Below are 26,049 nucleotides of genomic sequence, written 5' to 3' on the forward strand. Positions count from 1 at the left end.
ACCCTCAGGGGATGCCTGAAACCTATTTTTTCCCCAAGCTCCACACCTATGATAGTTTAATCTATATGTTAGTCCCAATAAGAGATTAACAACAATAACTGATACTAAAATAGAACAATTATAACAATTTACTATAATAAAAATTATGAGACTGTGGTTTCTCTCTCTACTCTCTTTACTATCTTACTGTCCTCCCCCTTTTTCTTGCGATGATACAAGATAATAAAATGGGGGCCCCTGGGTGGCTCAGTGGGTTAAAGCCTCTGCCTTCTGCTGGGGTCATGATCCCAGGGTCCTGGGATCGAGCCCCACATGGGGCTTGTCGCTCGGCGCGGAGCCTGCTTGCCCCGCCCCCCTGCCTGCCTCTCTGCCTACTTGTGACCTCTGTCAAATAAATAAATAAAATTTTTATTTTAAAAAAAGATAATAAAATGGCTCCCTGATGGGATGAAGTGAGGAGAATGATGTGGGCGCCGTGATGTAGGGATAGGCTACTGTTGACCTTCTGATGTGTCAGGATCTTCTGCTTCCATCAGTGGTTGACTGCTGGGAACTGAGATCACAGAAAATGAGGCACCATCCCTGGATGGTGGCCGGGGAGCCACTCTAACTGTGTTCTCTCAAGTAGACCATAAACTTTTGGGGGGTTGACAGCATATCTTACCCACCTCTTGTGTCCATGACAATTCTTAGCACTAGATTAAGGAAATCTACTCCATAGGTTAATTGTTGTATTGAATCGAAGAGGTCTGTCTTCTGATTCCCTGAATTCAATGACACTAGAAATATTTAACCTGGAGCAGAGCAGCCTTTGGGGGCCTAGTATGGTGGTGGTACATCTCAGTGGAAGAATTAGATTCTATAGTAGTAGGTAAAGTGAAAATCCCCAGGTTTCCCGTATAGCATGGTATAAGGCTGTAGGTTTCTAGTGTGGAACAATAATGTTACCATACAGATGTAGTATACATTACATATTAATTATGTAATGTGTACAGTGATTTTAAAAAGAATACTTCCATACAATATAATTTTGTAGTTAAGTGTGGAATGAAATAGCTGGTTTGCATTAGAGTCTTTTATGGCTTATTTTGCTCACCCAAGATAGTTGGATTCTTGTAGATAAATTATGCTGCCCGCGTGATTTCATGGCTACTGTCTTCAGATAGATAACTGTCACTTCAAAGGGGAGATAGGTTTCCATTCAGTGGTAGAAGAAGTTTCCTTAGGACAATGAGGGCTTCCTCATTTAGCAGGGAGCTCCTGTTCCTGAAGGATAATCAAAGAAAGACTGAGTGTAAGGGAGGTGTGGAAGGAACTTCCACACTGTGTGGGAGATTGGCCTAGGTGACCTCGGAGAAGATGCTTCTATGCTGGAATGTGCAGTTCTAGGTAAGAGATGGGTTGGGGTAGGCGGTGGATGGTAGGGGTCCTTGGCAGCCACTCCAGAAGAGGAGTCCCCTTCTCCTTTCTGGCTTGGAGGATGCTGAGGGTGGAAGGCTCGGGGAGGGGGACCAGGCCAGGACCTTGGTCTGGGCTGTTTTATGAGGAGTGACACGCCGGGAGATCCAGGGGGTGACCGCTGCCATCTCTAATGCACAGGGAGTCCTGGGCTTGGATGGGTGGCAGTCAGAAGAGTGGGCTGGGTGCTGTTCCTTGACCTCGGCTCCCACCAGGCCAACTGCGGAGTACCCAGAATGTTTGGCTCTTGTTTGGGTCAGAGCCCCTGGAACAAATGGAATTTTCATTCTTTCTTTATCCTTTCCATCCCTCCCTCTTCTCTCACACACGCTCACACAGGTTCAAGACTGCGCATGCACGGACTCTCCTTCTTGATCGCGCACGCGCGGAAGCTCTCATGGCACACACGTGCTCTTCTGAGCATGCGCGATTTCATGACTCCAGGTGTATGTGCTTACGTAGCCACATGCGTTCACTCTCATGATTCTACGTACACAACACGTTGGCATGACCATAGTCCTACGTCGTGAGCTCTTGACAAATGACCACAGACAGTCTGTCTCGCCATTATGCGTACATACCCACCATTATACGTGCCGCTCTTTGTGCATGCATCTGCTCGCGGGGCCCCGTACTCGTGACCATGGCCGTCCCTGCACACCACACATTATCATGACTCTTACACACTGTTGCATGGATGCACATGCCCCCCCCCCCCCCACAATACACATACATTCTCTCTCTTTGATAATCACCCCCTCCCCATACCCTTTGGTCACCAGGCACACTCATGAAGATGCAGTTCTGAGTACTCTGGACCTTCCATGCCCTGGCCCCGGTCAGTACTTCCCTCTCGTGTTCCTGATGTGGGCAGCTCTGTTTTCTGCTCCAGGACAGCTCCCTCATCTAGGGGCTCATCTACTAACTCGGATACTTCTGAGCTTTTTTTTTTTCCCCCAATGCCAGAAGAATCATATTGGGCCTATAGATTTTGACCCCTAGTTTTGAAAGATTTTTATTCTCCAGATAAGCCACATTTATTACTTTGTTTCTTCTTTTGCAAACAATTTTTAAAGGCACGTATGAGTGTTGACCAATGGCTCTGGTTAGCAGAAGTCCTCCAGGGTTGCTGAACTTAATGAGGTCATTTCAGCCCAAGTCGTGCGCTGTGTTCTGGGGCTGCAGGCTTGGTTGGTTGAGATCTCTGGGAGCCCTTTGGAATGTGGGAAGGAGTCAGTAGACCCTCCCATGTCACCTGTGCAGCCTTCTTGGGCTGGTCGTCCTGTGGCACTGACGTGCTGACTCTCTGAGGGAGCAGGTGTTTACTTAATGGGAGCCTTCTGGAAGCCGTACGTAAATGTATGATGCTTTTTCGACTGGAGCCCTTTTATACAAATGAGACCTTAATCAGACATCCAGAAACATCGACAGATTCAGAACGGATGAGATTATATTAAGAAAAGGGAGTTCAGGGCCTTTTGCCTTTGCCTCCCCTTTGCCGTGGTATTGTCCCCGGGCAGGCCCTAAAGGTACTATCTCAGTCTGCAAATCCTGTCTTCTTTTATTTTTTTTAAAGATTTTATTTATTTATTTGACAGAGAGAAAGAGAGAGTGCGCAGGGGGAAGGCCAGGGGAGGGTCCGAGGGAGAAGCAGGCTCTTCTTAGAGCAGGGAGCCTGATGCGGGGCTTGATCCCAGGACCCAGGGATCATGACCTGAGCCGAAGGCAGATGCTTAACCGACAGCCACCCAGGCGCTAGTCCTGTCTTCATTTAAAGAGGTAGTTGCGATGGCTCCACTTTTGGGTATTTTAGAAGAAGCAGTGTTTAGAAGAGACTCTCAGTCCTCCTTTCTCCGTTAGTCTTTGACATTAGTCCCCCTGGGGTGGTGATAGTGAGGGTGACCATACAGGCAGCTGTGGCTCAGTTTACACCTGTGTCCTGGTGTGAGTGTTCACAGTGCTTCCATTGATTCTTAGGAAGGGCCTGGTTTGGACAGTAAGTCATACGCTCACCCAAATGGCAGGCCATGTCTCGGGAAGAAGTGACCCATACCTAACGTGTGAGGAGCAGCTGGGGAGATGGGCTGCACAGAGACAGGCCTAGGGGAGCCTGTTGGATAGAGACCTCACTCCCTGTGCCTACCTGAAGGTGCCCGGCATGAGGACATGGTGGCCCTGGGTGGCCGTCGGTGCCCATGGGTCCTTGGGTAGCATTTTCTACTCCTCAGATCAGTTTCTGTCTTATCCCCTTTGACCCTCATGACAACCTAGAAGACCACGAGGGCATGTTGTGTGTTAGGACCTTCATCTTCCAGATTTGGGAACCCAAAGCCCAGAGAGGTAAAGTCTCACTGTTGGTCTTTTCGGAGGCCTGGAAAACTGTGTGCTTTTGAAGGGATTCTTGCAGCCATGAGAAACTGTCAGGAGAGCTTTTCCGGGAGGTTTTCTTGGGCAACCTGTAGCTTCCTGTAGCTAATACAGATTTTTAGTTTTCTTAGTATGTTCAAAGTGGGCCTGGCCTGGAAGTGCCTTAGGAGCCTGAGGTGCTCGGATTCACCCCTGAGCGCTGGGCCGTGATCTCAGCCCTCTGTGTCCATGAACTCCAGTGATCCTCAAATCAGCTGTCTGAGGTGGGCATTGCTATCATCCCCATTTCACAGATGAGGAACTGAGGCTCCGAGACATTAAGCATCTTTTCCCAGCCACGTGGTGGTCAGTGGAGGAGCCAGCATTCAGACCCATCAGCCTGTTCCACAGTCTGCCTTGCCAAGCAGGAGTGGCCCCTGTCTTGCTCTTCAGAAGGTTTCATTTTCAGAAGGCAAGATAAATGAACCTATTCCCAGGCCTTGAGCCAGTTTTTACTATTTTGGGAACTTGGGCAGGGGTGGTCTGTCCAGAAACAACCCTGTTACATGTGTCTGTTCCATTCTATGCATGTTATGACCCCTGTGTTGGGGCATCCAAAGGTAAGTAGGGCATGGTTCTTAGCCCCGGGTCTTCCGATGAGATGATGTATCACAGAGGGAGGTAAGAGTAAAAGACCATGCTGGGTCTGTGGAAGGCTTGATCTTACTGGGGGGGATCACAGAAGGCCCCATGGACGAAGTAGTATTTGAGGTGGGCTTAGAAGGGTGATTGGAAGTGCCTTAGGCTGACATGGAAGGGGAGACTGAGGCAGGCTGGGTGAGATGCCAGGACTCGTGAGCAGTGGTCCAAGAGCAGGACAGTGAGCAGGGGAGGAAGCTCACTGGGCTCTCGCAGAAGAGGAGGAGTGAGGGCAAGGCTTTTTGGGGTGGTGGGCTGAACAGGGAGAGGGACGGGAGGAGGAGAAGCTTCTGGGTTAGAGGGAAGGAGAGGTGGGCAGCTGGACGTCATTGTCCTGGGAGGGTAGTATCTGGAAACCCCGCAGGATGAGGGGAGCCGAGGGGTGTCCTCAGTTCCTGAGGGATGTGGTGTGGTGTGCGGGTCTCAGGGGACTGCTCACAACTCTGTTTGGAGCCCCTAGGGGAGATGGGGTTGGGGGAGGGATTTAGATGGATGGTGGCTGAAGCCTTGGACATGGGTCACCTCTGGTGCCCTTGGGCGAGGGTGAGAAATCGTGAAGGAGTCGCAGTCTCTCTTGCCCTTTCTTACCTCCTCTCCCTGCCTTGGAGTCAGACAGACTAGGATAGAATCCGAGTTCTTCCTCTTCACAGCTCTGTAGATTCGGGTACATGACTCTGAGACCCAGTACCTCACGTCTGTGGAGGGGGAAGGACTGTGTCTTCCTTAAGAGGGACTGTGAGAATTAAAGTAGGTGAATGCAGGACAGCCTGGCCTGGGGTCAATAGCCAGTAAGTCAGAGCTGCTCTCATAATTGGTATGATTTTCCCGGAGGACCACCTCCCTTCTTCTGGCCCAGTGGGCGCAGGGCCCGCCTGTCTTACCGCTTCGCTCCAGGGCCTCCAGCCTGAGGCCCACTCCCACGGGCACAGCGGCAGCCAGCTTCGCCCTGGCCCTCTGGCCCCCACGGGGCCGCCGGCTGTGCCCTCCAGGAGCTCCCTCACCAAAGTGGGGCCCAGCTGGCATCTGGGAGGGCCGTGGGGAGCCAGCCAGTTACGTGTGTGCATGTGTGTGGCTGGTCAGAGCATCAGGTCCATCAGGGCACAGCCGTCCTGTTTGTGCGGAAGAGATGGGGGTGACTCTTGAGAAGCCAGAGAGGCCTCTGATTTGCCTCTTCTGGCAAGAAGAGCCCAGCACCTGGTGTGGGTCTGACACCCCCCCACCCCCGCCACATGCACACACACTCACCCTCACGCCTGCTCTCTCTGGAGCCCTCTCCCTCTGTTTCACAGCCTGCCCACACTCCTCGCTGGCAAAGCCCCTCAAATGCTCACTTTGGGGGCTGGTAGCTGTCACCTCAGAATCAGGACCTGGGAGCGTTACTTAGAAATTGTGCAGGAGTCGAGGAGGCTTCTGTGAGGCTGAGATGATAATTACGCTATTTAAAGCCGGCCCCGGAGCCAGAAGGAGCCAGGTGTCCCCGCCTGGCTGCCCTCGAGCTCCCTTCTGCTCTGCTCCCTGCACCGGCGGGACCAGGGCGGGGTGGGGGGGGTCCCTTCTGCTCTCCTCGCTGCGCCGGCCGTGGCTGGGGTGGGGGAGTCTCGGGCAGCCGTCTTGGGGCATCGAGCCTGGCAGTGCCCTCTGGGCTCATCCGCAGCCTGCTCTCCACGATGCCATTTCACAAGGGGAAGCACAGGGGCACCCGGCTGGGAGGGAGGCTGGGAAAGGGCCTTGCTTACACAGCCAGCTTCTCTTTTGCCAGAATGACCAGAAGGATTTGGGGAGGCCAAGTTGGACCAAATAGCTAGCACATCACAGCGGGCGGCCTGAGGTCTGTTCTCCCTTCCTGAGAACTTCCAAACCCCTTCCACAGGCCTGCCTTTGCACACCACTGATGGTCCTTCACACACCCCTGCAATCCTGCGCCGCTTTCTGTTTATCTGTGATCTCCCCGCTGGAGAGTGGGCCAAACAAGGGTCGTGGGTTCCATCTGACAGCAGAACTCTCAGTAGGCGGTGGCAAGCCCAAGGTCATCCTGCTGATCTGTGGCAGAACCACAGCCTCGCTGTCCAGAGTCCCAACTCTGGGCTCCCTCCTCTCCACTACCCTGCAGGATGCTCAGGATCTGTTGGGCTGAGGTGGCTCCTGGGCCCCTGAGCTCCTGAGCACACCATGGCTCTTCTCCAAAGGGCAGATTCTGCCCCCAGGAGCCCATTCCTCAGCCTAGCCTTCCCTCGTGCTCTCTCATTTTTTTCTTGGGGTGGGGTGAGGGCGTGGGAGGGAATGACGGCCGGGCCGCTTGTGAGCTTGGAGAGGTCTGGGGGTGGGGGGCGGCATCGTGGCTGTCAGCCTCAGAGCTCAGAGCATTCAGGGTGGATGGGAGAACTGGAGGAATGGCTGTTATCAGCATCAGTGAGTTGTCAGTCCTGGCAAGACTGGGCTGGCAGCTGGGTCCTGTCCACCCCCTGCTGCTCTGGGGGGCGGGGACATTGAGGTGGGGGGTGGTGCAGAGCAGGGGGCTACTTTTCACCTCTGTGATTTGCTGGGACACTGCCCTCCACAGTGGCTGTCCAGCTCAGGGAAAGGATCCCCTGGGTTAGTGTCTGTGTCCAGTTTGTGTCGAGAGCAGGTGTGTGGCCACATGTTTAGGTCCCAGGTCCCCAGGTTTCTGTGTCTGCCTATGTGCGTGTGTGGGCACACCCTTGGGCCAGCCTGAAAGCTTGTGCTCTAGCTTGAGGCTCCCCAGCCTCCCTCTTGCTCTTCCATTTCTACCTAGATCCCGAGTACTTGGTGGGGGGTGGGGTGGCGAGGGAGATGACAGTCAGGTTTACGTGGAAGGGGCATGGCCCTTCTATGGTTGCCCTGCTGGGCTCAGCCCTGCCATAGGCTGGGTGCTGCCCAGGGTCTGACTTCTCATGTTGGGTCCTGACACCTCCTATCTCTTCCCTGACCGTCCCAATCCGCCTGTCGCCCATGCTGGCCACCTAAGGGGTAGGCAAGACGCTGTCCCCATGTCTCCCAAATGGGGAGGGGAGGGAAGGGAGGAAAGCACTGTATATGGAGTGTCTCCTCTGGGCCTAGGGCTGTGCTGGCTGCTCCCATCTTGTTTCTCATGCAGCAGGAGCTCTGAGACAGCTTCCTCTGAAAACCGACTAAAGTGGTGGCCTTCCAGCAGCGGGCAGGGGTATTGGAAGCCCATGCTGGGCAGAGAAATCCCCAGCTGCAGCCGCCTTCCCCAGCACACCTTCCTTTGCTCTGACCACTGGGCTTCCCTGTGCCAGGTTCCAGGGGTTCCTGGAGCCAGGCTGTGCACACACTAACCGCCCTGGCTGGTGATGGCCATAGACAATTACACGGAAGGAGAAGATGTCTAGCCACGAGCCAGGGCCCGTACACATCAGGAAAGCAACACCCCATACCCCCCGCATGACCCTGGGTCCCTTCACCTCATTCAGGTCTTGCTCCAACGCGGAGGTGATGGGCCACAAATTCAGAGTGGCAGCCTGCTGTCTGCCTGGTTTCAGGAGTGGGGATGACTTGAACCAGAGCCTCTTTTCCAAATGATGGGCCTGGAGCCGGTCAGGGCTGTCTGCCACCCCTGTGCCCAGCCTGTGCCTTTTTGAGGAACCAGACTATGTCAGTGGTCTGGGTAGGAGCTGCCCTGCCCCTGTTTCCTGTGACCCTAGTGGACCCCTGCCCATGAAGAGCTCTTTAACCCCTTCTGTGCTTACCTTGGCCTAAGTGCAGGGGAGAAGGCTATGGTGGAGGCAGAGACCCTATCCGCCCACTCTTCTCTCCCACCCCCGGGTCTCAGGAGGACTCTGGGCAGCCTGCTCCCTTGCCACTGACTGAATCATTTCTATATTTGGCCAGTGAGCCACGTGGGTGGGGAACCACTCCACTGCGGCTGCACTTCTGACAGCTGGGGGTGGGGAGAGCTAGAGGCAGAGGCTACAGCAGGCAGCAGGCATGTGCATTCCTTGGGAGAAGTGAGCAAGGCGCCATCTGAGTGAGTAAGCCTGGAGAAGGGGCTTGCGCCAACACCTCGCTCTCCTCCCCCACCTTCTGGTCCAGGTCCTGTGTCCTGTGCCCCCACCCCCACCCCTGGATGCCCTTCTCTACTCAGCTGGTCCTCACGGCAGCCTCTTCTTCCACAGACCACTGCCTTCCAGTAACGATGGGTGTCGCTAGACCCAGCTGGGACTCGGCCAGGCTCCAGCGCTCAGCCTAAGCGGAGGGCCCTCTTCCAGCCCTGCTCTGTCTGCCTGTCATGGCCACACTCGGCTGCTGCCTGCTTGTCTGGGGACCTAGGGCACCCAGCCCCAGCCCTGAGAGGTTAAGCCTGACCCTCTGGCTCCAGTCCACAGGGGTGCCCCGGGCACCAGGCCTCTTCCAGAGCAAGAGCAACTGATGCCATGGGAGAAGCGCCTGCCCACCCGTCCACTTGCCTGGTGCCGCCTGCTCAGAGACCCATGCCCTGGGTGTCAACCCTGTGAACTCCGTCCCATCCCCTGCCGCTGAGAAGGCCCTGCCCACCCCCACCATGTGTGAGGTGATGCCCACAATCAATGAGGGGGACCCGCTGGGGCCCCCCCACGGCGCCGATGCTGACGCCAACTTTGAGCAGCTGATGGTCAACATGCTGGACGAGCGGGAGAAGTTGCTGGAGTCCCTTCGGGAGAGTCAGGAGACCTTGGCGGCCACGCAGAGCCGGCTCCAGGATGCCCTGCATGAACGGGACCAGCTCCAGCGCCACCTTAACTCCGCCCTCCCCCAGGTAAGGCCAGGTGGTCCGCACCTCCCTCAATCCCCAGCTCTCCCCTAGCCTGGCAGAGCCCAGCACCCGGTGAGCTCTGGGCCCTCAGTTTATCTGCACCATTTGCATATCAACAAATGGAATTCACAGATTTTTTAACTTCCCTTCATCTGCCTGCATAAGTCCTTTCCCACTTCCAAGCTCCTCGGCCTGGGATTGGTTTCACCCAGAGAAATGGATGGAATTTGATGCTGGAAGAAAACCCAACCATAGCTGCCCACTGCAGTGAGCCCATGCAGCCAGCAGGTGGCACCCTAGACTGGAAAGACGCTTCTGCCTTGCCTGTGCCTCGTCAGTGCCCTATTCTCGGAGGTGGTGGGTGGGGAAACGGAGGGTGGAAATGGAGAAGTCTTAGGATCATCTAGTCCACCTCTTATCACACAGATGGAAAGAACAAGAGGCACGACGTAGAAAATCTAGGCAGAGCTGGATTTAGAAGCCAGGTATCTTGACACCTCTCTTAGGCTCCTTAATCAACAATACCACCATTGCTAGCAATGAAGTCACCATTTCTGTGTTTTCTGGGTACTAAGCACTCCGTGTGCAGTTGGCCTCGCTCAATGCTCGCAGCTATGAAGTTGCTACTGTTACCGCCATCATTTCTATTTCACAAGTGATGGAAGGTGATGCTTGAGGAGATTAGCCAGTTGCCCAGCCTGTGTGTGCGTGCGTGCATGCATGTGTGTTTGTGTGTGTGCGTGTGTGTGTGTATTGCTGCCTGGACCGGGGAGGCAGCTGTGAGGAGCCATACGTCCACCGTTTCCCCGCGTGTGTGGAGAAGAATCAGGGTGAACCCAGGTGGACCACAGGACTCTCCTGCCCAGTGCTCAGAACTGGTGGGGGCAGAGTCTGGTGGTGCTTGATGGAGAGGGATATGGAGTCCTGCAGGAGGACAAGGTTCAGGAGGCCCTGAACAAGCCATAGATTGAAGGAGCCAGGCCCTGCCCCTGGGGCCAACAGACTAGAAAGGAGATAGATAGAAAGCCGAGCGACTGGAAGACCAGGTAGGTAGGGGAAGAGAAGAGTGGCCCCAACGGTCGTTTAAACTGCATCAGTGTTAAAAGTTGCTGCCTTTGGCAGACCCGTGGTAAGCGCTTTACATACATTGGCTCATTTGATCCTCGTAGCAACAGGGGAGGAAGCTTGTGCTTCTATCTTACAGATAGAGGTGGAGCTTCAGAGACGCTAGGTGACTTGTCCAAGATCACACAGCTAATGGGGCAGAGCTGGGATTTGAGTCTAGCCCTATGCTGGGAGCTGTAGGCAGGCAGGGCTTATATCTTTCTTGTCACTGTGTCCCCAGGGAGCATCACAGGACCTGGTACATGGTAGATGTTCACGGTAGTTGTGCTTGAACGATGGGTTCCTAAGCTGGTGCTGTTGAGCCCTATTCCAGACAGCGTTCAGGGCAGGGAGACAGCCTTCCTCTGCGGAGTCTGGAAAGGTCCCCAGGACCCGTATCCTTTGAGATGGACTTTGAAAGATAGATGTGATTTCATCACCTGGTGACAGAGAGTTGGGCTTTCCAGGGGGACGTAGCCCATTGAGCAAAGGTATGGAATCAAGACAGTTTGCTGGTGATTGAACATGGCAGGTGACCCGGGCTGATGTGTGATGTATGATGTATGAAAGGAGCCCATGAAAGAGAAGCTTGAAAAACAGGATACTCAGGGCTTATATTCTGTGTTGTGGACAATGCCTTGCTTTGGGAGACTGTCCTGGCAGCAGTGTGTCCAATGGGCTAGAGTTGGGGAGGAGGCAGATGTCCGTCCGGGTGGGGAGCCCAGGGAAGGGCGGGGAGGAGAGCACGGGTCCTTCGGTGGTGGCGCAATGGCGTGGGGCTAGAGATGTGCTGAGTTCCGTCTCTGGGTATATGTACGTGTGCATGTGTGCATGATGTGTGTGAGTGTGAGTGTGAAATGCGTGTGAGTGGGCGTGAGAGTGAATGTGTTTGAGTGTGCATGTGCATGGTGTGTGTGTGTGTAAAGGAGGGGAGCACCACTGGGGCCATGCCTGGCTGGTGAGATATTTGGCCACCTTTGGCCATGGCCTTGACAGAAAGGCAATAATCAAGGAACAAGGTTGGAGAGATCTGAGGCTTCTCAGGCTCTGGCATCCCTGGGTCCCTTGGCCACTTCCCACAGCCCTTGACCCTGTTGCCTAAGCTGGAGTGATAAGAGGGGATTGCTTTGGAATTCTTCCTTCAATCACAAGTCCTTGGTGGACGGAAGGAGGCTTCAGTTAGGAGAGGGCTGCAGCCGCTGTTCAGTCCCTCCCAGACCCTCCACAGTTTGGGCCACCTTTTGGAAAACTTTTCTGGAATGAGATGATGTCTGCTTGAATAAGTAGGGCACAATAGACCTGGAACTGCGGGGCTAGCCTCTCACCCTTGTGTGCTTGTCCTCACTGAGAAGCGTGGGCTGGAAAGGTGTCTCTGTGTGTCTGGGCCTGACAGTGTGGGGACAGGCCTCCTCAAAGGGACACTTTGAGCATGGATACTTGGTAAGGTCAGAGCGAGTGAACTGGCATCAGGCACCAGGTTGCAGCCCTGGACTAAGAAAGTGGGGGTCCCTGGGATGTGGACTAGAGCTGCATGGCTGACCAGGCAGGTCTGCAGGCTCTCCTGCTCCCACATACGTGGGTCCTTATTTTAGTCCCTTTATTTCACGGCCACCCGTTTCTTGGAAAGCCCTGGCAGCGGGGGCGTGGGAGGGAGCTCCCTGGGGGCACTGGCTTCAAAGCCCCCTCTCTTCCTTATCTAATATCCACCAGTCTTTGTCGGGACCTTGCCTTGCCAACCCAGAGGTGAGACTCCCCTCCATCTGTTTCTAAAGGATAAAGTCATTGAGCAGAAATACAAACTAGGGGGCAGGATATAATGGGGTTATGTTGTTGGCTGGAGGGGGAAGGGGCCTCAGACCAGATTCCTTGACTTTCTCACTCTTTTTTCCACCTCTGTCCCCTCATACCCTAATGTGTACTTGGAGTGGATGGAGGACCCAGAGATGGGGACCCCTCTGGGGGCACGGATGCTAACTGTGGTTTGGATGGATGGGGACTTTTCTGGGGGCAGGTGCCAGAAGTAAGGGGTGGGTGAGAAGGTCCCACCACCGATGTGGGCATGCAGGGCACTGGTTAGGGGGCAAATCCCCGAGCACTCAGGGGTCTTGGGGGTTTTCAGGAATTTGCCACCTTAACTCGGGAGCTGAGCATGTGTCGGGAGCAGCTTCTAGAAAGGGAGGAAGAGATATCAGAGCTGAAAGCAGAGCGGAATAACACGAGGGTAAGTGGGGTGACCAGGTGTGTGTGTGTTGTGGGGTGAACCTCCGACCAAGGGCGTGGCCAGGGCCAGGCACATCCCCGGCCCCATGCTGACCTCTTCCTGTCTTATGTTCTGGGGTCGATCCTAGGTTTCTCCCCCATAGATGAGGGTGGCCCTGGGAACGTCTGGGTCTTGGGACAGAGGCTGGAGCAGCTGGCTTGGGGCAGCAGCTGTTCACCAACCTGAAGCATTTCAACATTTTAATAAGGGGGTGCACGGCCCTACTCATGTCTTCTCAGTGGTCACGGGGGTCCTGCTTCTAGCTCCCGGGGCACTGCTCACAGCCTTCCCTCTTGCCCTGCCCTATGCCCTACCAGTTGCTCCTGGAACACCTGGAGTGCCTGGTGTCCCGCCACGAGCGGTCGCTGCGGATGACTGTGGTGAAGCGCCAGGCCCAGTCTCCTTCAGGGGTGTCCAGTGAGGTGGAGGTGCTGAAGGCCCTCAAGTCGCTGTTTGAGCACCACAAGGCCCTGGATGAGAAGGTAGCCGGCCTAGGCCTGCCGCGTGGCCCACCCCACCACCTGGCCTCGCCAATGCGCGTCCCTCCTCTGCGGTTTCTGCACCCCATGTTGAGGGAAAACTGCCCTCGAGCTTCGCCCCAGCCCCTCATCCCACCAGCCTTATTCCCGGGTCCAGTGTTCCGTTCCCTCTCGGAGATGGGCCTCTTGGCAGGCCCCTCTCTCTGCCTCGTGCCCCAGTGCTGGTAGACCAAGGCCAGGCTCCTGCAGCCGGAGTCCCGTGGGGTCCCTGTGTCTTCCTCCATCTCCCCTTACCCCGGGCAGGTGCGGGAGCGGCTCCGAGCAGCCCTGGAGCGAGTGACCACCTTGGAAGAGCAGCTGGCAGGGGCCCACCAGCAGGTGAGCCGCCCGCCCGCCCTCCACCTGTAGGCTGCAGCTCCCGGTAGCTGAGGCGGGTTCACTGCTCTGCCCCACTCACTCCTGCACTGGATTTCTTCCCACGGTCATGGCTGGAGACCCTTAGCCAATGCAAGGCTGGGAGGAGGCAGGGGACTCAGAAGGGTCTGGAATACACCGGAAGTTCTCTTCTCTTTGACTCACCACCCTGGGGGCTGTGCCCTCCATACAGGTGTCTGCCCTGCAGCAGGGGGCCGGGGTTCGCGATGGAGTGGTGGAAGAGGAGGGGACCGTGGAGAGGGGACCGAAGCGCCTGTGGAAGGTGGGTCATGGGGAACTGCGTGGCAGGGGCAGGGCTGTCCCCAGACGGGATGTGAGGGCCCCACCCTGCGTTTGTTCAGGAGAACAAACGCTTGAGTGAAATTCGGGGCTTTCTCCAATATTCCCAGGTCTCTTTCCTTCTTCCCCCTACCCCACCCGTAAAGAAATCGATAGATTTTGTATGTGTGTCCCCCACATGCAGCTAGGCGCCTACTCTGTTGTGTGCTGGAATCCTTAAGGCACTGTGTGTGTCAGTGTCAGATCCGATCCCTTCTCTCTCCCCGAGCTTTTGTTCCCCTAATCATGCCCCTTCCCGGGTGACAAGATTCTGAGACAGCAGGTAAAACTAGACACTACGGTTTTTCAAAAGAGACACAGGAGAACAAGGGTGTTTTGTTTGGTCTCTGTCTGGCGCGAGTTCCTGGGGCCCCGAGGAAGGCCGGTGCTGCTAGAGGTGTGCACGGTCATTGGAGGCAGAGCTGGGATCTGCTCTGGGAGTGCCGTCCCTGGGGTGGGCCAAGGGGGTGGGCTACCCTGGGCCCGACGACTGACTCACGGCTCACTGTCCCCGGAGGATGACACGGGCCAGGTAGAGGAGCTGCAGGAGCTCCTGGAGAAGCAGAACTTTGAGCTGAACCAGGCTCGGGAGCGACTGGTCACCCTGACGGCAACAGTGGCTGAACTTGAGGAGGATCTGGGCACTGCCCGCCGGGACCTCATCAAGTCGGAGGAGCTGAGCAGCAAGCATCAGCGGGACCTCCGGGAGGTGAGCTCGGGCCCCCACCTGCCCCCACCTGGTTGCAGTGTGCAGGCATTCAGCACTCTGGAGGGCAGCTGCTAGAATGCCCTAGGTGTGGAGGGAGGCCAGGCTGGGGCTGGGGAGTTTAAGAGGGAACACTGGGTGGGGTCCACTGTGTGGAGGCATAGCAGGAAGGCTGGGTCAAGGTCAGAAACTGGCAGGGGGGCATGGGGAGGATATAGGCAGTCAGGCTTTGGTGAGGAGGTGCAGGCAGGATTGGGGCAGAGAGAAGCTGATGCCTTTCCCTCCCATGCCCTCCTCTCCTGCCCCAGGCTCTGGCCCAGAAGGAAGACATGGAGGAGAGAATCACAACACTCGAGAAGCGCTACCTGGCTGCGCAGCGCGAGGCCACGTCCATCCATGACCTCAATGACAAACTGGAGAATGAGCTGGCCAATAAGGAGTCCCTGCACCGCCAGGTAACTCCTCCCACTGGTGCGGGGGCGGGCATTGTACTTGACCGTGGAGGTCCTGGTGATGATGCTGGAACCTCTACCCCGGGGGCCCCGGAGCCTGGGGGTCCTGCAGGTCTCCTTGTGGGCAGCCAAGAACCCGGTTATCCTTGGCTTCTCTGGCCTGTCACCTGCTCTCTCCTGGGGCAGGGCCCGGGGCAGGGACGGGGTAGGGGGAAGGCTTTGGGGCTCCCTCTTGACTCCCAGCCATCCCCGCCAGTGTGAAGAGAAGGCCCGGCACCTGCAGGAGCTGCTGGAGGCCGCAGAGCAGAGGCTGCAGCAGACCATGCGCAAGGCTGAGACGCTGCCCGAGGTGGAGGCCGAACTGGCCCAGAGGATCGCAGCTCTCACCAAGGCAAGTGGGCCCAGGGCGCAGGGCTCTGCCTCTGTTTCGGCTTCCGGAGCTTTATGGAGCTCTGATGTGGTGTGCAGAGAGAGTGGGAGGCACGCAGGGCTGGGAGCCAGGAAATGGCCCGTCACCGCCTGCCTCCAGGAACACACCGTCTGTGTCTGTCTGCTGGAAGAGTCGTCCCTGCCCTCATCACCCCTCAAGGAAGTGACGGTCCCTGGACAAGGGCTGCAGAAGTCCACGGAGAAGTAGATGAAACTGTTGCCGATGCAACGTGTTTTGATGATTGTTGACACTATTGTGTCACTACTAGCTATCGTTGGGGGCTGGACTGGAATAATCAGGACTGCTTGGTCCCTGGAAAGATGAAATCCGGGAGGAGATTGGGTCAGAGCAGGTTGGGGGGGGGGTAGTGGGAGTGTAGGGGGGGGGTCATACCTTTCTTTGTCAAACGGAAGCATTCTGGATCTAGAAACTAGCTCTGGTTGCTTGAGGGCTGCAGGTGGAGGATTCATAAAGGGGAATAGATTTGTACCTGATGGATAGTTAACTTTATGGAGGAATCATTTCTAAGAGGTAGGCAGGCTGAAGTCATCGTGGGATCTGGCAGAGCTAGGTAAATGCAGGGACCTAGATGTGCAGTGGGCTAATCAGGAGACTTTTTGAGTGTTTGCACCCCATTGGATGCTGATGGGGGGGCCTCACGTGGGCTCCCCATAGCGACCCTCCCACCAGCTTTGGAGAGAAGGAAGTCAGCACTGAGTAAGCAGCAGGCTCCAAAGCCTCTGGAGGATAGAGGCTGGCCGCTGTGCCAGTGTGACAGCTGGGGGCTCCGTGGCCAGAGCCTCCAGCCTGGGTGCTGGTTGGTCAACCCAGGACCAAGTCTGCTTCTGCCACCGACCGGCTCCGTAACCTGAGAAAAGTCCCTCCCTCCCTAATCAGGCATTTGTATCATTATGTCTTTGATCATGTCATCATCTCAGTGATGATAGCATTGCACTTGGCGGTGTGTGAGGTCTTTCTTGTGCCCAGGGAGGCGGTGCTGGGCTGATGTGTGGTGGAGGACACCACGTGATGCTGGGCTGGCCCCGTTCCCAGCTTCCCAGACCGGACAGGATGGGCTGCAGGGCTTCATATGGTCAAATGAGTCATAGTAGGGGCTTTAAGGAGGGGTTTCCTGACTAAGGTCTGTGCTAGTCTGAAATACCTTATCAGCGGAGACATGGGATCTCCGCCTCTGGAGACACAGGAATGGAAGGGGACCCCCTCTGCCTGGGCGGGTTATAACCATGGCCAGCATTTGCTGAGTGTTTATGGCGTCCTAGGTGTTTGCCATGGATCATCTCATGTAGTCTTCATGGTGATCCGATGGGCAGAGATGCTATGATTACCCATATTTTGCAGTGGAGGAAACTCAGGCACATAGAGGTCCAGTAACTTGCCCAAATCACACCTCTGGGAAGAGAGGGAGCCGGGATTTGAACCCAGGCAGTCTGGCTTGCATTCATGTTAAAGTGCAGGTCCATCTGCCTGGAGGCGTGGAGGAGATTTATGGCAGCTCATACTTTCTTTGTTTTTTTTTTTAAAGATTTAATTTAAAGAGAGAAATCACAAGTAGATGGAGAGGCAGGCAGAGAGAGAGAGAGGGAAGCAGGCTCCCTGCTGAGCAAAGAGCCCGATGCGGGACTTGATCCCAGGACCCTGAGATCATGACCTGAGCCAAAGGCAGAGGCTCAACCCACTGAGCCACCCAGGCGCCCCTATGGCAGCTCATACTTTCAAGTGGAGTTTTTTCTGGAAGTGGGGAGTCCATTGGGCTGCCAGCTCCGGGCTGTTTTAAGGCAGGCCCAGGAGCAGGAAGCAGGGGGTGGAGATCACCTGGCAGGGAGTAGAGAGGGCTTGGGAAGAAGGGTACTGATGGTGGAGTTCTGCTCCAACGGGGGGAGGCGGAGGGTTGGGCTTTGTTGGTATTGAGGCCCTGAGCTGGCACAGGGTTTGTGGGCTGTGGGGCCGGAGCAGTAGGTCAGGGGATCTGGAGATGCACTGACCCATGCCCACCTCCAGGCTGAAGAAAGGCACGGCAGCATTGAGGAGCATCTGCGGCAGCTGGAGGGGCAACTGGAGGAGAAGAACCAGGAGCTGGCGAGGGTGAGGGCACCGGGCTGGGCTCGCAGGCCCTCTCCTTGTCCCCAGGGCAGCCTCCCAGGTTGGCGTGTGGACAGGCCTGAGGAGTGGGAGCTGGGAGGGGCCGCGGGCGGTGGTCCTGGGAAGCTGGAGAGGGGGGCTCTGGAGGATGAGTACGGGACAGGTGAATGGGCTGGAACCAGGCCGGAATGGGTGGCCCTGGGGTGACCTGGGACCAGGTGTGCTGGTTCTGCAGGTGCGCCAGCGGGAAAAGATGAACGAGGACCACAACAAGCGGTTGTCAGACACCGTGGACCGGCTGCTCAGCGAGTCCAACGAGCGCCTGCAGCTGCACCTCAAGGAGCGAATGGCGGCCCTGGAGGAGAAGGTGTGGTGGGTCCCGGGCCTGGTGGGCGGGGCTTCCAAGCCGGGGCGTGGCGTGGCGAGGGTGTGGGTGGAGCCGAGGGGAGGAGTTGGGCTGCAAGAGGTTAGTCAGGGGCGGGGCGCGTCTGGGACGTCTACCTCGGTGGACAGACGTCGGGGAGGTTGGGGAAGGGAGGAGCAGGAGGGGCGAGGAGGGGGGGGTCTGGCCTGGAGAGGGGGGCTGATTAGGGAGGGGAAGGCGCCAGCCAGATCGGGTGGAGGAGCCAGGGCGGGGTCGCTAGCTCCCAGCTGTTCTCCTCCAGAACACGCTGATCCAGGAGCTGGAGAGCTCCCAGCGGCAGATCGAGGAGCAGCACCATCACAAGGTACCCAGCTGCTGGGCCGCCCCGCCAGCCTGGGAGGGCCGGGCTTGCGGTGAGGAAGGAACACGCCTGTGTTTCCTGCAGCTGCTCTGCCACCCAGCACCACGCTAGTCTGTGTACAGACGGGATTGCGCTGATCCTCGCTAGAGCCCTTCACGGTGGATGCGTCACCACCCACATGTAAAGAAGAAACGGAGGCCATAAGCTTAGGGCATAGCGGGGGCAGCAGAGGCAGGGCCCAGGGAAAGATCTGATGGGGCCTCAAACCAGGTGAGGCAGGAGTCCAGTGATTCTGGGAGGACTGGTCACTGGCCCTGGCTCAGCTACGTCTGTGAGGTCTGGGCGGGCACCCCGCGCCCCTCGGCTGCCGAGCCTCCACCGCCATGCATTTATGTAGTGGTGAGGGCTCATCAGACCTATTCTAGTAGAATCCTTACCAAGACAGACCCTCTCCTGGCCCTGCCCCTCTGCCTGCCCGCTGCCGACCCTTCTGCTCACTTTCCAGTTGGACCTCTTCTCTTGGTGTCATCTGTGGGCCTGGCCGGGGGCCCCTGGCTTTGGACTTGCAGTACATTCTTCTGCTTCTCCCCAACTCTGCTGTCCTCTTTGTCCCTCTCTCCCCTCTCCGTCCCTCCCTGGTCCCACCCCCACCCCGGGTCTGCCTGGCACAGGGCCGCCTGTCTGAAGAGATTGAGAAGCTGCGCCAAGAGGTGGACCAGCTGAAGGGTCGAGGGGGGCCGTTTGTGGATGGCGTCCACTCCAGGTACTGGAGCGCGGGAGGCTGGGCGTGCTGGGATGGGGTCCTGGATGGACCCTGAGGAAGGAGACTTCCTCCCACCAAAAGAGCGCCCAGGACCTCAGGGTCCTCCTCCTATCCATGGTGGGACACTGAGGCTCCCAGAACTTGGTCAAAATCACCTAGCTCACTTGGGCCGCATAGAAGGAGCACCCGTCCTCTGAGGGATGCTGAGAGGCAAGTAAAGACAGGATGCTCCTTCCCCAGTGCCGTGGGACACAGGCTGTGCTTCCTGATTCCTTGACAGAGGACATGCCCTGGAGAGGGGTGTGCTGAATTACCTGCTGCTCACTGATGTCCCACAGGACTTTCTCATGGAGAGTGTCTGGTTCATTCTATTTCCTTGGAGACACCATCTTTAGAGCTCTGGAGGATTGTTGCTTCAGAGTTCAGGACCACCTAGGTTCAGACAGCAGGCAGGGAGCAGCAAGGCAGCACGAGGGACTGACGTGAGGAGGCTCCAGAACTTCCTTATGGTTGGAAGTTGAGATGCCACGTCATGGTTGTGACCTCCCTTGTCCTGGAAAACATTGTAAGAGATGGAGAGTGGCGCTGTTCACCTAATGCTTGAATTAGGTCCATGTTTTAGGGAACTTCTGGATTTTTCTCCACATTCTGTGAGCTAATTGGCATTGAACTCAGACCTTAGTCCTGCCTCCACTTCTCTGCCTGGAGAGGCAGGGTAAAGACTGAGGACACTAGTAGGCGATGCCCCTCAAGGTCTGTGGGTCCGGGCTGTTTTCTCTCCAAACCAGTATCTCACAGAAGGGAGTCTCTGAGGTTTCCTTCAGTTATGCTATTGCTGTGTTGGGGCAATAGGGATCAGTTTCCCTGAGGAGAGGTGACAGGAAAGGTGTACATGCCCATCTATGTGGGGAGGGGTTGGGCTTGCATTAGGGAAAGGAATGTTAAACCTGAAGAAGGGGAAGCCTGTGGGTGTCTGGGGTGGTAGAGACACAAGTACCGCCTTCAAGTTCATCAGGAATTTTTGTTTAGGACATATGGAGACAGGCAGGAAACAGAGAGAGGGAATAGTATTTGGAATTTCTCTGACTTCTTCCTTCCCGTAGGTTTCTCCGAAGAGAGCCCCCCCCCCCCGCCCCAGCCCTCAATGAATACGTCTCATGACTCCGAGTACACTGAGCTATTTGCCTCTGATTGCTTTCCTTAATGGTTGAGAATTCTTGGCATTGACCATAGGAAGATTGGACCTATCACGGAATTGGGACTGAGTTAGAGAGAAGGGGGGATAAGCAGAAACTCCCCTTTCCCTGCAACTACCTTATCCATTAAAGGCTTGCCCTGTCCCTCTGCCCTGAGCCCCCTCAAACCGGGAAGGCTTGGGAAGGCATCATAGGGGAGGAGTGTCACTAGGGAAGGCATCCACACCTTCCAGAGCCTCATTACTGGGATTCTAAAATCCTAGGGTTGGAATAAACCCAGGGGGCATGAAAGTGGTTTTTCTAGTCCATGTCTCTGATAAGAGTGTCGGAGCCCCCCTCCCCCCACCCAAGCTTCCTGGGGATAGGGAGTCTGCCTGGGGTGAATTTCAGCCAGGAACTCAGTCTAGATTATGGGGAAACCCAAGGGAAGTTGCTGGGAGAGGACGAATCCCTTGGGATTAAAAGGACCTTTAGAGACCTTCCTTGCAAAATCCATTCTTGTCAGATGGCCCAAGAGCTGTTGCTTGCATGCCTCTTTGATGGGGAGCTCAGCTCTTTAAAAGTCACCAGTTGCATCATAAACCAAATCTTACCATCTGAAGGTGCTTCTTCCGTTAAATGGAAAGCCTCTCCCCTAGAATGTTCTCGCCTGGATCATTCTGATACCTGGGTCACCAGAGAATAAATTGAATCTCTTGTTGACACAGCCACCCTTAAACCATTTACAGTAGCTCTCTGCCAGCTAAGACTTCTCATCACCAAGCCAGAGATCCCTTAACTCTTTGGGCCCTAGTGGGTGTGAGCTGGGGCTTCCAGTCCTCAGGGCCGGTCTTTTCTCCCCCTGAACCACTCAAGGTCGCACATGGGCAGCGCAGGGGATGTGCGGTTCGCCCTGAGCACAGCCACGCACGTGCCCTCAGGCCTGCACCGCCGCTACTCAGCCCTGCGGGACGAGTCTGCCAAGGTGAGGGGTGGATGGGTGAGTGTGGAGGGCTCTCCCCTGGGGGAGTTTGGGGTCAGTTCGGCTGCGTGCCTGGCTCCAGTTTCACAGACGGCTGGCGTGTGGTGCAAATCCTCCCCCTCCCGGCCCACCCCCACGCCCCATGTGGACAACAGCTGCAGCCCTGGGGCTTGGGGCCATTGTTAGCTGCGACAGCTGTGCCCCTTCGCCTTGGCCTCCTGGTGGGCAAGTGGTCGGGGCTGGCGGGCGGCCAGCCGGTCCCTGAGGCCCTACTGAAGCGTGTGCACGTGTGCCTGGGGTGCGAGCGTGTGCTTCTGGTGGTCAGGGAGGGAGACGCAGGGGTGAGGTGGAATTGGCCGGCTTTCTGGAACACGAGCTGTGGTTTATGGGGGAGATGAGGGAGGGATGGCAGGTTTAAGTGGCCCTGGGGATGGCACCTGACGTTTTCTGAGAAGCAGCTTTGCATTCTTGCTGAGCCTGCTGCCTGGGGGATGGGGGTTGAGGGTGGGGGGAGCAGGAAAGAAAGGATAGCAGAGGACTGACCTCATCTTTTATCTGGGGAAACGGGATTCCCTCTTAACCCCAGAATGGTTAAGCACACTGTGCCCTGGGCCCAGGGCCTCGGCTTGCTCTAAGGCACTACAAGATACAGGTAGAGGAGGGAGCTCCTAGTCTGATGGGGGAGGACTCCTCTTTGCCCTTAGGTAACCCCTACTCTGATGAGGTCACAATCTGAAGGCGTCTCTTTCTCCCTTCACCCTTTCCTCTCTCTGTTGACAAGAACACAGCAGGTGCCTAGAAAAGAGCCTTAAGGGAAACTTGTGGGTCTGGGTCCTAGAGGGTGGGGTTAGTATACCTCTCTGTTCCTGCCCCCCGCTCTTCTGGCTCGCTCAGCCTCCTTCTGTGCTCTTTCCTCTTCTGGGCCTTTGTCCACTGAAGATGTTTGTAGCGTGACTTCTGAGACCACCGCCTCTCGGGGCTGGGTACGTCCTGAGACGTGCTGAAACCCTGGGAGATGCCGGTCAGACAGGACTGCTTGGCTTCTCTTGTCCCCTGGATCTAATTACTCTTAGAGAGTTTGTATTCGTAGAAAGGGGTAGCCTTCATAGTGCTAACTTTGTTCAGACACTGTGCTAAAGTCCTTACTCTGTTCTCACGATTACCTACCTCACTGGTAGGTACTGTTACCATCCCCATTTTACAGATGAACAAACTGAGGTACAGAAACGTTAAACAACTCTACCACTGTTGCACAGCTAATAATCAGATTCCAAAGCAAGACAGGCTCTCTCTGGAATCTGTTCCTAACCATTCTGCTACCTGGCTCCTTGAACGGGGGTAGTATTTCTTAGACTCTAGTGGCAAATAAATCACCTGGGAAACTAGTTAAAGTGCAGGTACTCACTTTGTGTGTAGCCTGGGGTGGGGCTTGACATTTTGCGCTTCTAAGTTCTAACGAGTCCCCGGGTCCCTGGGAGGAGCCTTTGCTGCTGGGATAGGTGGGGAGGGGCCGACTCCTCAGCTGCCTGGTGTGTCTTATCACTACTCTCCCCCCTCCTTTGCTAAGGACTGGGAGCCCTCTCCACTGCCTGGGGGACTGGCCCCCACCGCCGCCCCTGCCTTTGACAGTGACCCCGAGATCTCTGATGTGGACGAGGATGAGCCAGGGGGTCTGGTGGGCTCCGTGGATGTTGTCTCCCCCAGCGGCCACTCGGACGCCCAGACCCTGGCCATGATGTTGCAGGAGCAACTTGATGCCATCAATGAGGAGATCAGGTTCGGGCTGGGGCAGAGGGCCTGTGGGCGCCTTGAAGGACAGAGGTCCCTTTAGCTTGGGGCACCGCAGGACAACTTCTCTGTGTATCTGCTTGCCTCTTCTAACTGCACCTCTGAGTGCCTAGTCTAGGGACTCGGTGCGGGGCATCAGGCCCCATGCCGGACCAAGAGGGGTGAGAGCTCAGCCTGACTTCTCGGGCTTCATCTCCCATCCCGGGGCTGGGGAGACTGCGTTCCCGCAGCACCTGCTTTTGAGACTGGAGCTCCCACTGACTGAGGCCAGATCAGGGGGAGAACATTGTAGATGCCCCTGGCAGTCTTAACACAGTCTCTGAGGGAGGCAGTGTTATTTCCATTGTCCCGAGAAGGGACCAGCAACCAGAGGGGTTAAGTGATTTGCCCGAAGCCATACAGTAAGTGGCAGGGCCGGGATTTAAACTCAGGTCTACACTCAATGTATTGTAATATTCCTCCCATCCCTAATGAGGTGTCAAACAGAAACCGGGGGCAGGGCATGGGATCAAGACATGTACTTGACCCTGCCTTTATAGGAGGTTTATGAATGTTTATGCCCAGCGGCAAGGAAAAATCTGAGCCAGTGTGCCTCAGCCTAGATGGCTGTAGGGGACATCTGGTTCCACAGTTTCCACACTTTGGGATTTCACAGACCAGTTAAAAAGAAGACATCTTTCTCTCTCTCTCTCTTTCACACACACACACACACACACACACACACACACACTGGAAAGAAGGATATTAACATAGGGCCGCCAGCTTTTATTCTGGAAAGGAAAACATGAAAGGTAACTACTGTCTCCTATCACAACCATTCTGCAAAAGAAAGGACATTTTCACATCCCTCACACTGGAAAGACATACTCTCAGAATAAAGACGAGTCTGGCTCCTAACGGACAGTTAGCATTGTCACATCAATGCATGTATGCGTGTGCACATGTGTGAAGGAACAAAGACATGTGCCTCTGTGATCACCCCCTCCCCGTCCACACATACAGAATGATCATGGGTTTTCTCACTTTTCTTGGAAGAGGGAAAACTCCATCAGGGGTCAGCATCAGTTAAAGGACCCAGGTTTGGGACCTGTTGGCTTGGGCCCCTCCTGACATTGGGTCTAGGGGGAAACTGAGGCCAGAGCGTCTGACTCCGGGTGGCCCGCCTAGTCAGTGATAGGTCAAGAATTCTGCCTTCCGGAATGGTTTGATTCCCACTGACTAAATGCCTTCCTTCACATTCTGTTACGTGAAGTCATCTATTGAGACAGAGAAATGTTTCCGAGCTATTGGGGGGGAAGATCGAGCAGTGTCCGCTAGGCCTGGTGTTATGCCAGAAACAGTGTGGGTTCCCCTGACGTTGCCTGCTGCCTGGGGTCCCAGGGTGGGGGATGCGGTACCTGCATCTGCCCCTCCTGCTGGGCTTGCAGAGGATGTGGGGGGACCAACACAGTGTCTGGTTGGGTCTGGTCCCAGGATGATCCAGGAAGAGAAGGAGTCTGCGGAGCTGCGTGCTGAGGAAATCGAGACTCGAGTGACCAGCGGCAGCATGGAGGCCCTCAACCTGACTCAGCTGCGTAAGCGCGGCTCCATCCCCACCTCTCTGACTGCCCTGTCCCTGGCCAGCGCATCCCCTCCGCTCAGCGGCCGCTCCACGCCGAAGCTTACCTCCCGCAGTGCTGCCCAGGACCTGGACCGCATGGGGGTCATGACCCTGGTGAGAGTCTGGAGGCAGTTGATGAACAGCCCAGTCGGCTCTGGGCTCTGCTCTGGGGGCTGGCTGAGGGTTGCCGAGAAGCTTTGGTAGGGCTCAGTCCTCTCGGCTGGGCCTGGTGTCCTCTTCCCAGGTTGGGCACGGACCCCAGCATGTCCGGTCACCAACATGTCCTCCTGGGATTGGCTGGGGCCCTGTCATGTCTTCCTCAACCCTGTGGAGAAGCAGAGAGCGAGAACCTCAGCTCCTGCCCGTACCTCTCCCTCTCTTACAGAGGGAGCCCTGACTTAGTTTTCCAGGCTGGCTTTTTTCAGCTGTGGTGTTCTCTCTAGGCCACTGAATCCTACCTTCTCCTCCTAAGGCCGCTGGGCTCCTTTGGGGTTGATTTTCGGGCATCTGGAGGGTGATTCTGAGCTTACCTTGTACTTTCTTTTCCAGCCCAGTGACTTAAGAAAGCATAGGAGGAAGCTGCTGGTGAGTGCTGCCCGATGACCCAGGTACTAACGGGTGAATTCTCCCAGGCCCTTCCCTTTGGCTTCTTTCCCCTGGGCCCTTGAGTCTGAGTCTGGGCTCAGAGAGGCCCCCAGTCTTCCCACTGCACTTCTCCAAGCTCCTCTGCCTCATCTGGGCTGGGTAGGCAGGCCCCACATCTCTCCCTCTATCCCCTGACGGCTTCACTGTCTGTTCAGTCGCCAGTGTCTCGGGAAGAGAACCGAGAGGATAAAGCCACCATAAAATGTGAGACTTCTCCTCCTTCCTCACCCAGGACGCTGCGGCTAGAGAAGCTTGGCCATCCCGCCCTGAGCCAGGAAGAAGGCAAAAGGTAAGTGGCACAGGTCCCACACCTCGAGTCCCTCTACCCCAAGGTCATCTCATCTCTCCCCCTGCCTCTGGAGGGACAGAGTCTCCCGTATCCAGGTGTCTGAACATCTCACTTCTGTTTGAAACACCATCGGGGAAGGACATTCCCGTGTCTCCTTTGGTCACCTGCTCTAGTCACCCCCCGCCCCCCCAACCTCTGACACTTGCCTGTAAGTTCTCCCTGAGGTCTCACTTCCAGGCTTCCTGGTGTAACGAAAGCCTGTCTCTTTTCATTGCGCCCCCTCCTGGCTGTCTTCCTGTAGTGCTTTGGAGGATCAGGGCAGCAACCCAAGCAGCAGCAACAGCAGCCAGGACTCCCTGCACAAGGGCGCCAAGCGCAAGGGCATCAAGTCGTCCATCGGCCGCCTGTTCGGGAAGAAGGAGAAGGGCCGGCTGATCCAGCTGAGCCGGGATGGAGCCACGGGCCAGGGTGTCTGTCCACGTCCTAGCGAATGGGTGCAAGTGGAGGGGCCAGAGCAGGAGGGA

General features: G+C 56.2%; 1 protein-coding gene across 3 annotated transcripts in view; it reads left to right on the forward strand.

Moving 5' to 3' along the window:
- PPFIA4 (PTPRF interacting protein alpha 4) overlaps window positions 1-26,049 on the forward strand; it is a 48,594-nt gene that overhangs the window by 2,977 nt on the left and 19,568 nt on the right. For all 3 annotated transcript variants that reach the window (XM_004756329.3, XM_004756333.3, XM_045081024.1), the window contains exons 2-19: window positions 8,658-9,277; window positions 12,498-12,599; window positions 12,956-13,120; window positions 13,421-13,495; window positions 13,725-13,814; window positions 14,388-14,579; window positions 14,885-15,031; window positions 15,285-15,419; window positions 17,478-17,561; window positions 17,794-17,925; window positions 18,224-18,286; window positions 18,955-19,046; window positions 21,098-21,206; window positions 22,771-22,979; window positions 24,465-24,705; window positions 25,141-25,176; window positions 25,392-25,525; window positions 25,827-25,993. In XM_004756329.3, coding sequence (XP_004756386.1) covers window positions 9,044-9,277; window positions 12,498-12,599; window positions 12,956-13,120; window positions 13,421-13,495; window positions 13,725-13,814; window positions 14,388-14,579; window positions 14,885-15,031; window positions 15,285-15,419; window positions 17,478-17,561; window positions 17,794-17,925; window positions 18,224-18,286; window positions 18,955-19,046; window positions 21,098-21,206; window positions 22,771-22,979; window positions 24,465-24,705; window positions 25,141-25,176; window positions 25,392-25,525; window positions 25,827-25,993 — 2,407 coding nt within the window. In that variant the 5' untranslated portion in view covers window positions 8,658-9,043. The remainder of the gene's footprint in view (window positions 1-8,657; window positions 9,278-12,497; window positions 12,600-12,955; window positions 13,121-13,420; window positions 13,496-13,724; window positions 13,815-14,387; window positions 14,580-14,884; window positions 15,032-15,284; window positions 15,420-17,477; window positions 17,562-17,793; window positions 17,926-18,223; window positions 18,287-18,954; window positions 19,047-21,097; window positions 21,207-22,770; window positions 22,980-24,464; window positions 24,706-25,140; window positions 25,177-25,391; window positions 25,526-25,826; window positions 25,994-26,049) is intronic.

This window comes from Mustela putorius, unplaced genomic scaffold (assembly GCF_011764305.1).
Source record: "Mustela putorius furo isolate JIRA1106 unplaced genomic scaffold, ASM1176430v1.1 tig00000508_pilon_pilon_pilon, whole genome shotgun sequence".
Taxonomy (NCBI): Eukaryota; Metazoa; Chordata; class Mammalia; order Carnivora; family Mustelidae; genus Mustela; species Mustela putorius.